The 14,887-nt window shown below is 40.1% G+C and overlaps 1 protein-coding gene and 1 long non-coding RNA gene across 3 annotated transcripts in view; one reads left to right on the top strand and one right to left on the bottom strand.

The window, feature by feature from the left end:
- The first annotated feature begins 228 nt into the window (after positions 1-228).
- Positions 229-477, top strand: LOC124875487. Its single transcript, XR_007040038.1, has 2 exons — positions 229-341; positions 446-477. It is a non-coding gene; the product is annotated as an uncharacterized LOC124875487 (long non-coding RNA).
- Positions 478-2,203: 1,726 nt separating this feature from the next.
- Positions 2,204-14,887, bottom strand: part of LOC124875486 (cytohesin-3) — a 47,940-nt gene continuing 35,256 nt past the window's right edge. For both annotated transcript variants that reach the window (XM_047377689.1, XM_047377688.1), the window contains exons 10-13: positions 10,206-10,282; positions 6,358-6,429; positions 6,090-6,244; positions 2,204-4,022 (exon numbers count right to left, since the gene is read on the bottom strand). In XM_047377689.1, the coding sequence (XP_047233645.1) occupies positions 3,950-4,022; positions 6,090-6,244; positions 6,358-6,429; positions 10,206-10,282 (377 nt within the window). In that variant the 3' untranslated portion in view covers positions 2,204-3,949. The remainder of the gene's footprint in view (positions 4,023-6,089; positions 6,245-6,357; positions 6,430-10,205; positions 10,283-14,887) is intronic.

The raw sequence follows: 14,887 nt of genomic DNA, 5'->3' as shown, positions 1-14,887 counted from the left end.
TTAATGTTTTAAATGGCCTAGCCCAATCCTACCTATGTGATCTCCTCAACATTCACACACCTTTGATCCACCTGAGACAAACTATTTGATTTTAACAGCTGCAGGTTCCACTGAGGAATAGTCCAACAATGTCCATTTCAAACCTATGCATTCAAAATGAGACTGGTTTAAAAAAACAATTTTAAAGTTCTTCGATTTGTTTTCTTCTGCAGGGAAGGAGGTGAGGGCCTGGAACCCAGAATATTTAACGGCTTACATGAAGATTTAGGGCTTTGGTGAGTTCCTTCAGCTGGGACGCTGCTTAAAGACCAAAGAGAGAGGGGATTCTTGCATTAAAGTTTGTAAGAAATAATTTGTAGCTTGTGTTTGTAGCAGGATGCTGGATATCTAATAAGTCTTTTGTTTATAGTATTATCTGTTCTGCCATTATTTTTCACTGTATCAGCATCAAATAAAGTGACTTAAAAAGCTCCACAAGCAGATCAAGAAGGCTAGTTCTATTCTGGGGACGGCTCTGGAACCACTAGAGATGATTGTGAGAAGAACGATGCTTCATAAAAGGAACATTACGGACAACCCTGATCATCACATGGCAGTAATTAATTCAACAACAGAGCATCTTGAGTCAGAGGCTCCTTCAGATCCACTACAGCAGATACTTCCAGGCACCAGCCATCACATTTTATAACTCATTTAACAAATTAGATAGTTTTGCTCATTGCTTCATTTAATTAAAATCACATGTTGCTAAAAATAAGTTTGATTAAAGTGTCATAATGACGTCTGTAACATTTATATTACTAAAGACGAGTGCCTTTAGTCACTCTGTAGAACTGGTGCTTTCTGATAAAACTATGTTAAATCAGTTTCAAACAGGTATCTGGAAGACGTTCTGTGATGGACTGATGACGTGTCCAGAGTGTCCCTGATGTCTCACCAGTTTACCTCTAGAGACATAAACTAGACCCAGTAGGTAAATGAATAGTGCTTTAGAATAGCACCAAAGGGGTTCTGCACTTGAGTTTCTTCTAAAGAAAGAAATGTTCTCGAGAGAACAAGCCTTGTTTTTGACAAACTTATCATCACCAGTACAGAAAAGATTTCTGAGATCACCAATGCTCGTACTGGGATTGTTTTCCTCCTCCCGACCGTAGCTACGGAGACAGGAGTCAAGTTGGCTTGCACTCTTTTGGAGCATGAAGAGCAGATTTGTCACAGTGGAACACCGTTCTGGTGTCAGAGACAGCTTGGGTGAAAACAGCACTTAAGGAAATGGCAAAGTTTAAAGTCAGAGAGGAAATTAGGCGTCAAACTCTCAGCTACATTTGGGACATTTTAACATATGGTGAGCACAGCAGGTAGAAAAGATCCAAATCAACTCTTTTAGGAAACTTTCATTTAATGGGACTTCTCATGTTTTCCTAGATAATATCACAACATTTATATATTTGGTTTGTTAACGTATGATAATATCTGATTTCATGTGATTAAAGAATTTTAAACACATATTGTTTATTATTCACATAATACAATGAATTATGTAATTCCAGAACAAAAGAATAATTTTAGGTATAGCCTATTGGAAGAATGTCCTGGGTTTGAATCTTCATTGGATGCTGTCTGCATGGAGTTTGCATGTTCTCTCAGGGTACTCTGACTTCCTTCTACAACCAAACAATATTCATGTAAGATTAAAGGGCCAGTCTGAATTCTGCTTGTGTGTAAGGCTGTTTTTCTCCGTGTTTGTCACCATGTTCAGGGTGTCTCCTCCCTCTTGCTGGAGATAGGCACCAGCACCTCTGTGACCCTGCAAGGGTTTAGTGGGTATATAATCAGATCATCCTTCTGAAAAATCTAAAACACACTGGATTTTGTAACAGTTTTTTACGTATGTCTTACATATGTCTTATCTACTAAAAACTTTGTTTAGCTAGCTGACCAGCAGTAGGTGGAGGAGGGAAAACAATGTGTTGCTTAAAGCCCAAACTTTCACATCGGGAGCTCATACTAACTTGGACTAAAACAACAATTGGACAAACGTCAGTATGAGAAATACTGTGGTGCTCTAATATTGTGAGGTCTTGCTACACTACTAATCACAAAACATAAATCTGTTTTCTAACCAATGTATCATTTTTATTGGGTAAAATTCCACACCAGGATTTTCTCACTGGATTCACATGAACACAGAACCTGTCACCCATAAGGTGTATCAATTTCTTTTATTCAGATTGTACATCAAAGTATCCGACAAATGGCGATTGGTCAGATTAAGTCAATGTTAACCTGAAAGTCTCTGCTTGGCCTTCTGAACGGTTAAACAGCATCATTCATTAATTTCTCATCAATAACAGGAGTGAGGGGCCTTCATTTCTCCACCAGGAGCAGTCCCTCTATGTCCTCTATTGGCTGCTGGACTAAAAAGTCAAATAGAAATGGCTACAGCCATGATCAACACTACGTGAACATAAAGAAAACTATACATTTTATATTATACACACTAACTGTAAGGGGGGAAATAAATACAAAAAACAGAAAGATGGATTCTTAGAACAAAAATGCTTTCAGGAGACAAACTGAATTACAGTCACTTTAAAATTATGCTCTATATTGTAAGGTCTTCGGTTCTCAGTCATGTTTCCATTGCTTTGCAGTCAGATATTAAATACTTGGGCAAACTGTGTGAATAATTTTACAGAATAAATCAGAATGATTGAATAATAAACTCCTTTAAAGGCTACCAACCAGACCAGCTGACTGATGAGCTTGAGGCTTTCAGAAGTTGCTATAAAATATTGTTAACTGTTGGCAGTTAAAGGAGGTGGATGTCAGGGATGGCGACAGGAATCTTGGCTGCCGTGAATGGCAACAGATTCAGTGTTTTCTTTTTCCTCCAAAAAATATTCATACATCCAGAACTTTTAAAAAAATGTTCACATTACAACCAGAAACGTCTGACCGACCAACACAAATCAGTGCCAAAATATTTTAGAAACAGACTCTAAAACATGTGGAATGAATATGTTTCCAGCTCCTTTTACTCTGATACTGGTAAATAAATTGAATGCATGGCTGCCCAACTAAACGGACAAGCCAGGCAAGGATAGCATGGAAATATGGCAGAAAACTAACACATCATTCAAATTGTGTAATATGGCGATTGCAGCATCATGCTGTGGGGTTGTTTTTCTTCACCGGGTTAGAGGTGATTGGAAGATGGATGAAGCTGCATAGAGGACATGTAAGAAACTGAGGTTAAGGGTCACCTTACAGGTGAAAAACAACCCTTAACATACAGTCTACGAGCTACGATAGTGGCAATACTTTAACACCGATGTTCAAAAATGCTCTCCATCCAATCTGTTTGGCAAAGAAGAACCAGCAGGAATTTTAGACTCTACATTTAGAGACATACCCCGACAGACTTAAAGCTGTGATTGTAGCAATTACTATGAGGGGCGAAATTCACATGCAAGCCACACCTTTCAGATAAAAAAAAAAAAAAAAAAGAACACAACGTATTATCAAAATTATGCTCTACTTTGTGTAGGTCTATCGCATAAAATCCAGTTAAAATACAATGAGGTAACAAACTAAAAAAGTTCTAGGGGTTATGTGTGCAGGGAACTGCATAAGGTGAAGTACATTTAATTAAATAAGTGCCCAGCAGAGGGCAATCTCTCCCAAACATTTCAGAAAAAAAGCTCCCTTATTACAGTCATACTTGTCTCTTCTTCTGATGTTCTTCATTATAACTGGTGTTGGCGAAGAGTTCATCCACATGTTTTTCATCACAAAAGACTTAAGATGCAAACAGTCTTGAGCCAGAAATGATCCAGGGTCCCTTGTATCAGTGCTTGTCCCTCAGTCCTAAAATCAATGAACGGGAGACCTTCACTACGTCCATAGAAAACGCACAGAAAAATGTTCAGTCTGAGATATGCAGTCATCATTTCTTATTGGCTATCCTCCTCTTCCTGGTGGCTAGCATGTCATAGAAAGGATCCCTGCTGATGCTCGCCCTGTAGAAGAGAACAGGAAGGCACGAATTAATGACAGCATCCAAATGTTCACTATGAGGGTCAGTTTGTCAGTACTGTGAATTTGTTCCTTGCGACTGTCAGCAGATATGCTTCCTTCTACGTGTTTGCACTGCATTTTGGTCAAGAGGAAAGAAAATGCCACCTTGCTTCAGTTCTGACTCAACAAGAACAATTCATGTTATTTTATAATTGTCCAGTTGGTGGTAATAACAAGAGGGTAAAGTCTCATTAGTTGTCATTAAAAACCAACAGGAATGAATAAAACACTTAGTTCATCCAAGTGAGTTAAATGGAAAGAAGTTGCTAGTTAAGTGCCCTGTGAAAATGAATCAAATGATTCAGCAGTGTGTTTAACTAGAACTAAGCCAACAATTTACTCTGCTTTATCTTCTGGTTTGGTTTCCTTTAGCTAGTTGTTAACTTTGCAAGTCATCCTGTGTTTGAGGTAAAAACAGTTTCTTACTTTGCAGAAAACACTGACATGAAGATGAAACCAGAAGATAAATAAAAGACAGGCGAAGTCTCTTCATTTATCAGGGTCTGCAGAGTAGTTTTAGGGATGATCTTCTTTGTTACCTTTCAAAATTAATAAATCTGATTACAGCAGCTTTATGCGGTGTGTAAATTCTTCTCCATATTAGCCTTCGCTACCTTTAGAGAAATGACAGCCTCGTGTTGCACTCTGAAGATGGAAATGCTGGATAATCAACAGCTGATGTGCCGCTCCCTCCTTTGTATGTGTGAACCGCAGTCCCCACCATGGTGGAAGAAACGGGTCTGGATGGTGTGTGTGCATTCGTATAAATGTGTGTGTAAGAATGTGATGACTGTTGGGCATTCGTTTGCCGCCTCAGTTGTCCAGTTCAATCGTAACTGGAACAGAACAGCTCGGCCCTGCTGAATCCAGTCTGTGACAGAAATTATTCCCACAGTGAAAAGTAGGGCCTCTGCATGATGTGGGTCTGGATCTCTGTGTGTCATCTGGAGGGAAGCTAACTAAATGTTCTAAACATAGATAAACAAGCACCTCTATCTGCTTGGAACATGAAGCAGCCTGGCCCTCCAATGAGATTTCAGAAGCTCCCTCTGAATTATAGCACTCTCATTTAACAGATACACATCTGTCAATGCTAAGAGGCTCTATAACATCATTACAGCATGGAAAAATCAAGTAATATAATTTTCTGCCTTATTATTGATCGCATGTGCCAGTGGAGCTGATCAATAACGTCCAATTTACAGACGCATTTCCACTTTCCCCCCACTGGATAACAAGACAACTGTCAGACCTCTGCTACCTTGCAAAAGTATTCACACTGCTAGAATGTTTCAAATGCTGTCTTTAATGGCAGACATGGAAGCCAATTTTTAAGTTTTGGATCAACAATAATCCAAAACAATGATCACATCTCCTTTCTCCAAAAAGCATCAAGCATTTTCAATGTGATGATTTTTTGCCCAGGTGATAAAAAATTTGTACACCACTGGTTTAGATCAGAGCATATTTAGGTTTTGATATGGCCCAATCAAAGTCCAGAACTAAATCCAATCAAGAATCTGTGGCAAGACTTGAACATTGATATTTTCAGAAGCTATTGAATGACTAAGCTTGAGCTATTCCTGATAAAACAGGGTTTGGAGACTTTACAAGGCTCTTCAAACTGTAAATGCTCTTGAAACCTTCTCCAAGAATCCTTTAAGGTGCTTTTTCTGAGTCTGTGTTGGGGTTTTTTCTCTTTGCTTTTTAATTCAAAGGGAAGTGACTTTCTCCAGAAGAGCAGGGTTACCTCCAAATGATATCTGCATGGAAGTGTGAGGAGTGGATTTATGTTTAGCCACCAGCCTGTGTGTGCGTGTGTGTGTGTGTGTGTATGTGGTGTATGTGTATGTGTTTCTGCACATTCCTGATTAAACTCTCGTCTGTGTGAGTGTTTGTTTCTAACAGTGTGAAGGTCAGACACGTGAAAGTCTCATGAGGTAGCAGGCCGGCGCTGGCTAAGTGCCCACTGAGTGTAAATGGATCCAAACCAGCGTGCTGGGTCTTACTTGATGGACTTGATCCACTCCTCCTTCTCCTCTGGGGTGGGGGCTGATATCCTGTACACAACATGGTTACCCTCCACGACCCGCCCGTCTGCCTCAGTTTTGCAGGCCTTGATGACCTGACCTTTATGGTTGGGGTTGTAGAGCTCAAAGCAGTTCTGGGAAGATGGCACAAAGGCACAATCAATGTTATATTTTGTAGATCTTGTTTAGGCAACAAGAAGTGTGTAAACAGTAACTACAGAGGGGAGCTACTAGAATCTCTCCTTACAGGTTTTCTTGGCTCATCCACCTCTCTGATGCTGAGGTTTTCAAGGGGAATAATCCCACGAGGCTCTTTATCCTGAGGACACAAACAAAACATTTTTCAACATATTGTTCATTTGTAAATGCATTTTCCATTTAAGATCAGGACCAGGACAACACCTGTGCATACGGAAGGACATTAAGAGATGAAGGACTCCTCAAAAAAGCCTTTTTCAAATGTTACACCATTGCTTCTGTTGTGGTTATAAATTCATCTTTTAATGAAGTAGCATATCCTCACACTGAAAACATTTAGCAGAATCTGACCTTAACAAAATTACCCCAAGACAAGGTACCCCTGAAAATTAATATCCACTAAATAAAACAAAATCTTTTTATAATTTATAGATTTTTTTTAATTGATCATAGAATATTTCACTTGTATTAATGTGGCATACCTTGTAAGTCAGGATATAGCTACAAAAAAAAGCTTCCCACCTAAACTTGCCCATATCTACGGTCAGATCTGTAGTTAGCTGCCAGGAACAACACCTTTCTGTCCTACCATCGCAAATGTAAACGTGGAGTTTGATAAACATTACCAGGACCTTGGGCTCTGCTCACTTTGATGGACACATTGTGTTCACACATTGTGATCACTGGACTTAACCCCATAATAGCAAGCTCAAAAGGTTTTGCACAGTGAAGCAGGAGGCAATGATTTAGATTAGTAGAGGTGTATCATGTGACATACGTCAGTGTGTGTCATACACAAAATTTAGTATTTCGGCAAAAAACCCTCTAGGTGGGTTTGTTGGGAAACGATGGATGTTTATGGGGAAGAAAAAACACCTAATTTCCCATTTTGAGCATGGTGGAGGATGTGTGATGCTATGGGCCTGTTTTTCTTCCAAAAACCCTGGGAAACTTGTTGACAACCTTACATCATGAACTTGTGAAGCGCTTTGAGTGGTCTGTATGACTGGAAAGGCACTATATAAGTTCAGTCCATTTACCACTAACCATTTAACTCTGACATATTAAGATATTCATAATAAATGCCTGGTGAACTCTACTAGTAAACAGAAAATGTGTCATCTTTGAGTGTTTCAGCGGCATTCTAATCAAAAACCTATGGCCAAAATTAGAAATCATTTACCAAACACAAAATCAAACCTTCTCCATGGTCTGCTCAGCCTAAAGGCCTAAATCCTATAGAAAACCAGTGAGGTAAGCAGATAGGAAGACAGCATAGATCCTAGGATGACAATAAGTGTGGAGGGCCTTTTATAATTTACCAAATTAAAGCACATTTGGTTATGATTTATCATATTCTAGGTTGAATTTATCATTAGTATCGCAAGTGCAATGTAACACTTTTAGAAAATAGAACAGACTATCATCAGCATAATGTTTAATCTTGTACTTTTCATGTATCTTTATTTTCATTTACTTCTACTTACACAGGCATTATCACTTGGGATGCCGATAAGTGAGGGGAGAACAATAGATCATGACTTTGACAGTGACATATTACAAATAAAAGAACAATCTGAAACAAATTTTTAAGCAAACTAAACATCTCTGAGGGATTGTTGTTCCTTTGCTTTAAGCTCAGGAGAGTCAAAGTAACCAATAAACTGGTTTGGATTCATTCCAGTCACATCTGGGACAGAACCTTGGGGAGACATAACCTTGTGCTCTACATTCATTTACCCTCCATCGGTTGCTGTTGTGGAGACAGTTTTAACAACTGTTGTAGACTGATTGCGTTTTTATTTTTTTCACCTGGCTGCAAGGATAATTTCCCTATGGGATCAATAATAAAGTGATACTGATGTTGATGATTCCGACCCAATGAGTGTGTTTAGGGGAAAACCTCAAGAAACAGATGGACTGCTTGTCATCTTTCCTCTGATTTGAGGGGTGGGGGGTGCCCACAGCAGGAGCAAGGAAATGCCCTGGGAAAGAAGCTCACAGCTGGCTTGGTGCAAACCATGGACCCCCACCACCACAGCAGGCATTTGTGTACGCTCAGGGATTCCAGGCAGTGGTGTGCTTGAGGGGGGCTTCCATCTTTGCAGTGCCAGATGTGTTGCTGTAGGTTTTACAGATGTTTTTTCAATAAAGCCTCATGTTAATTGCAGGAGTGTGGCTCATTTAGGTCCAAAGGGATACACATGTTAAATAGTAACCTGGAGGGCAAAAACTTGTGCCACTCTCTTGTATGCATCTGTGCCTAGAATATTTTATTTAATTTGTTCCACCAAATTCTTCCCAACAGCCGTTGCTTACATTTTAGTTTGAACATTTTTTTGCATTTTTCTATAAAACAACTGATGTTGTTTCAAGTATTTTTATATTGCATGCATTCCATTAAAACATCTCTTGACATTCAGGTGAAAATGTTTGAATGCTGAAGTTCAGATCAGCAGGAGTTACGTTGTGTGAAGTCTGGTTGAATACTTAAAGAATCACAGTTTGATTACCTGGAGATAAAACAAAAAGCTTGAAAGCAACAAATATAAATAAATCTGAACTTTTAAAGTGGATAATTTACTTTAAAACACACTTTTCTGAATCTAAACAATTATTTTCTTTATACCTATTTTAGTGAGGCAAGGGTCACTGAAAAAGGAATGTACCACCATAAATGGATTACAATATACTGCCTGGTACAGCACCATGTTGAAATCTCTCATGGTAAACTGACTGTTTACTTGACAGAAATACGTCTTTGGGAACAAACATGATTGGATGTGTGACCCCTTTCTGGTGGGCTAGATAAAGGGCAAAGCACCTTTGCTTTAAAGATCCTCTAATGCAGGAAGTGTGGGTGAGCTGCATGGAAGTAAACACAAGTGAAGAGGACAGGTTTCTCCACAAGAAACTGTCTCTCCTGGACACATGTTTTGCTCCAGGATTATGAAACAGTTCAAATCTTGGATTTGAGGGAAGCAACGAGCCAGAAAAGAGGGAAGAGGACAGAACACACTTCATTCCAGGGCTATGACCAAGAGCTCAAGCAGAATCAACAGCCAGAGCATTAAAGTGATCCTAGCTCTTGTTTGTGAACATTACGTTCATCAGGTGACAAAATGTTTGCTATAGCTGATAATCAGCTGTAGCAGCATTGTTTTTTTCTGTGTCTGAGCTAAATGCAGAAAAGGACATTTGGCTGCCACCTGAGCATTTTAACTTTCCGTCCAGTTACCACATGTGAATTTACTTTTTAGGGCAAAAAGAAGATACGGTTGTGAGACAACTAACCGTAGACAACCTTTCAGAGGCAGACAGAGTCCTTGGACTAATGTTTTAATTCAATTCAATTCAATTCAATTCAAAGATACTTTATTGATCCCCGAGGGGAAATTAGAATGTTAAAATTTCACAAATAAAACAGACTTATTTAAAGAAAAGTGATCCTTACACAATTAATGCATAGTTTCCCAATTTTAATTCATTCTGGTGATGCAGTTGTTCAGATATAGCTGATGCCTAAGGGGCATTAGAGTAACAATGCTGCTCAGAACCCAAGTGGAATTTGCAACATCTACCTGAATTTTAGTCTTTGGAATTGCATTTTTTTGTCACAAGCAGACATTCTGCAGTGCGGTGAATTACAAGCAAATTGGGCTCTTTACATTGTTGCTGGCTTGTTAGGTGTACAACTAGCAGACAACATTTCGATTGACTTCGTCTGTCTCACTGAATAAATAACCGTATAGAAATTCACTTAATGAAGTCAAATTTGACCCGGAGACTTTGCCATCTTTACAACTTTCAACTGTACTGTGCTCATTGTTTTCTGTCAATACTGTTAGTTAGAACTATTATACACAACAGAATTTACTTCCAAATGTTGTTACTTACTGTTGTGTATTCAAAGTAATAGAGGCAGTTGTCGGTTAGGATAAACCATCTTCTCTTCCACGTTTTGACTCTGCCTCCTGTTGGGGAGAAACAAACAGTATTTGAGCTGAATCGCTGAGATTTTCCACTTAGAAGGTAACCTACAGGAGACCCCAGGTTCATGTGCCACATCTGGTTCTGATCATAACACTGCATAGGGGCATCTAGCACTTTTCCCCCTCCCCCTCAGTCCCCAGGGGGAAGCAGAAGACTAGGGTAGGTGGGGGAGGTTTGTGAAGTCATTTGAACATCAAGAAACAATCTCCAAGACACAGAAAACATGACAGCTACAGCATTGGGACATATTGTAGCTCCGACCAGACACGGTTAAAACGTTGATCAGCAGAAAACTGTTATATGATTCTGGATGGTTTCAAAGAAAGTTCAGTTGATCACTATCTGTTCCAAGCCTTTCTTTACTTTATATAAGGCAAAATCTCTAACTGCCTTCATCTCACAGTAAACTGAAGTAATAGGATTATCAGATTTAGTGTTAATTATCTAATCAGCACTTTACCTATGCAATCAACGTGTAATCTGCAATTTGTGCTCCATAATGACATGTTTGCTGACTTTGTAGAAAGTGCATAAAACAGTCGTTAATGATGTAATTAGACACAGTATTCTGAGGTTAACTTCCATGTTTAGGTTTAATTCAGCTGCAGTCGAGTTGCTAATCTTCCTCAGCAATTAGTTTGATGTCATCCTTAAAAACTGACATTTACCATGCGGTGCAGAAGCTCCTGCATTTACAGGCTTCTAATGGAGATTTAGAAGGATTACCTTATATGCTAAATAGTCAGAGCACTGTATAATAATTTTTAGAGTACCTTTGTTTTCACCAAAGTTTGGATTTAAGACTTATAGAGAATGCAAAGTGCCTTCTGGTTTTTAATGCATGTAGCACTGTCATGCTTTACTTCAATTTTAAATTTTATCCTAATATCTCATTTATATCTTGTTTTTCGTAAAATGGCGAACAAGCATTCAGATCCAAATCCAGTCTTCTCTGCTATTTAGATCATGCTGTATTTACTGTAACTTAGAAATAGGAGAACATAACTAATCCTAAATGTATTTGTGCATACTTCCGGGAGGTGGCGCTATGGATTAGACACGTGACGTAATGTAACTCCGCAAACTCCACCCAGATTAAACTCTAAACCTTTCTAAAAGTCCAGTCTCTCTGGCACTTTTTCTCGCATATCATTTGACAAAGCTAATATTCTATTAGCGGTACCACAGAACACTTTAATGGTTCTGAAGGTGTAACCTTTGGTAACTATACCTGATATGCTTTGGTATCAGTAATGGGCCTATGCCTAGTCCTATTATAAAAGGATAAGATGTGGCCAACAAATGTTTTGGCGTACTGCCTAGATGTGATGATGACAAGATCAGGCACAGCAGCAGCCTCGGTGTTATGAGAGAACAGACATGGAGCTTCACAGCAGCAGAGAGCTGACACTGGAGAGTGCCTTCATTAAGACATCAACAACAATGTTCCCTCATTACACTCAGTTAGGGCTTTTCTGTTGGAGAGCGGAGTTACAGGGGAATGCATTAATGTGAAAAAAAAAGAGTCCTGATGAAGAGCAGCTAGGTCAGAGAGCGGGCAAAACAGGAAAAGAGGATATCATGACAAAGAAGTGAGAGGCTTGCATGGCACTAACACAGGAAGGCGGAGGGAAAGAGGCAAGGTGTACTTTATTTCACTGCATGAGCAGTCGGAGAGCAGTACACTTGCATTCCCACAGCACAAACTCAAGCATCCGCTGAAGCTCAAGCTATGGGTTCCTGCTGCAAAGGAGCACGATGGGAAGGGCATGGGTTCACCTGTATAGCAAATAGTGAATAAGCCTACAGAAGTCACTCTGTGATTACCTCGCTTAGTGAATCCAGGGAGTAAAAAAGGTGGGCTGATTTTTAGCCCCCTTGGCGCATAAATCCTTTAACAAAGCACACGGAAAGGGCAAAAATGCGCCTTAATCCCACTTTGAAGTATTTTCCGAAAGGATTTATGGAAGCCCAGTTTGTTTTAATAGTGGCCTTCAGTGTCTCTGCATTCCTCCAGACTCTAGGACCTTGATTTCAAAATTAAATGCAAAATTTACTATCATCTGAGAAGAGAACTTTGGGCCACTGGCAAAAGTCAGGTCCTTTACCTTCTAAGCCCAAATAAGATGTTGTTGCTTTGGATATGTCTTTGTGTGGTGGATCTTGAAGTGCCAACTCCAGCTTTAGTCCTCGCTCTGTTATTTTAATGTCAAACTCAAGAATGTACTTTGCTTCACAATCCTCTCAAGGCCCTGGTTATCCTTGTTGCTTGTGCACCGTTTTTCTACCACCGTTTTTCTTTCCACTAAACTTTTCAGTGGTATGCTTTGATAAAGCACTTTGAACAGCCTGCTTCTTTAGCAATTACCTTTTGTAGATATATTCTCCTTGTGAACAGTGTCAGTAACTGTCTGCTTTACAGGCACGTCTGCAGTGTCCCCACTGAGTGTGTAGACCAAAACATAACATCTCTGTATCAAAAGTCCTTTTTTAAGTGTTCTTATGTAATATTCTAGTTATTTTTTGATGAGCTGTAAGCAATAAGCATCAAATGAACAGAAATAAATGTCATAATGTTTCGAACAGATTTGACCCACATGCAGAAAGCAATTCAGGAGACAGAGTTTTAACGGTAAGACGTTTATTAACAGTATGTTGAAATGTGCAGGAGACTGGAACCGGGACACAAACTGTAAAATAAACAGAACCATAAGCAAGAGGAAACTCTGGACCTATATTCACAAATGATATTTCTGCCTTACTGATTTGAGGGAGAGATCCGCCAGAGGGGGGTGGAGAGACCAGGAGGTTGTTTGCCCGTGGGACCGGAGACAGTGAACACTGGTGTGCCAGAATGATTGATGGTCCAAGAGTTTCTGTACGGGGTGACCTGAGAATTTTGCTGTATGAAACCACCGGACTAACCTAAACCTAACAGATGTGGGAACATAAATCCTGTTGGTAGGGCCAGTGCCTGGGTCTGATTCGTTACGTTGGGCTTGATTTACCAATTCCTCCACCTCCCAAACTACGGCTCCAAAAGTCCAGTGGGATGGTACGATGGGTTCTGCCTCTTTCTCGGTGGTGTCTGGTGAGTAAAGCCGGGAAAGAGCATCTGGTTTGAGGTTTTTTGAGCCAGGCCTGTAAGAGATGGTGAGATCAAAACGAGAGAAAAACAGTGACCAACGTGATTGTCGTGAGTTAAGTCTTTTGGCTGATTGCAAGTAAGCCAGATTCTGATGATCGGTCCATACTAAGATGGGGTGTTTAGCACCCTCTAACCAATGTCTCCATTCTTCTAGAGCTAACTTGATTGCAAGTAGCTCTCTATCTCCCACATCGTAATTTTGTTCAGTGTTTGTTAAGCGACGAGAAAAGAAGGCACATGGGTGGAGTTTTTCATCAGAGGAAGAGTGTTGAGAAAGTACGACTCCAACCCCTGTATCTGAGGCGTCAACCTCCAAAATAAACTGTCTGGAGGAATCGGGGTGAACCAGTATGGGAGTCTGAGAAAACCTCTCTTTTAAGGTTCGAAAAGCCTTATCTGCTTCAGGTGTCCAGGAAAACCTTACTTTAGTGGAGGTCAATGCAGTGAGAGGGGCAGTTATTAGGCTAAAGTTCTTGATGAACCTTCTATAAAAGTTCACAAATCCAAGGAACCGTTGTAATTGTTTGCGGGAGTCCGGAACAGGCCACTCCAGTACTGCCTTGATCTTCTCGGGGTCCGAGCGAACCTGTCCGCCCTCCAGGATGTAGCCTAAAAATGTGACAGATGTCTTATGGAATTCACACTTTTCAGCTTTCACAAACAGTCTATTTTCCAAAAGTCTCTGGAGGACTAGACGGACGTGACGAATGTGTTCTTTAATGTCCTTAGAATAGATCAGGATGTCGTCAAGGTAGACGAAAACAAAAACGTTCAAGAAGTCTCTAAGGACATCATTAATTAGTGATTGAAACACTGCTGGTGCGTTACACAGTCCAAAAGGCATAACCAAGTTTTCAAAAGTTCCCAACGGGGTCTTGAAGGCGGTCTTCCATTTGTCCCCCTGGCAGATCCTAACTAAGTGATATGCATTACGGAGATCTAACTTAGAAAAAATGGTAGAGCCATGAACTGGTTCAAAAGCTGAGAAAAGGAGTGATTTGATTTAATCCCCTATAGTCGATGCATGGGCGAAGTGAGCCATCCTTCTTTCCTACAAAGAAAAACCCTGCTCCGAGTGGAGATGAGGAGGGGCGAATTAACCCAGTTACCAGTGACTCATTAATATAATCCTCCATAACTTTTCTTTCAGGTCCTGAGATATTATAAAGCCTACTGGAAGGCAGGGGGGCTCCGGGAAGCAAGTCTATGGCACAGTCATATGGTCTATGTGGAGGCAATGATAAAGCCTTGGATTTGCTAAACACTAACCTCAGATCATGATACTCAGAAGGGACCTTTGCAAGATCGGAAATCTCATCTTCTGCAGCAGCTGAATCTGAGGGGAGTGAGGTGACTACTGACTGTAGGCAAGAGGAATGACAGCTAGTGGACCAGGAATCAATTCGGTTCTCTGCCCAGTTAATGTGATAATTGTGTT

Source organism: Girardinichthys multiradiatus, chromosome 10, assembly GCF_021462225.1.
Source record: "Girardinichthys multiradiatus isolate DD_20200921_A chromosome 10, DD_fGirMul_XY1, whole genome shotgun sequence".
NCBI classification, from domain to species: Eukaryota; Metazoa; Chordata; class Actinopteri; order Cyprinodontiformes; family Goodeidae; genus Girardinichthys; species Girardinichthys multiradiatus.
Note: the sequence above shows the minus strand (reverse complement) of the source record. Positions and strands in the feature narration are given on the sequence as shown.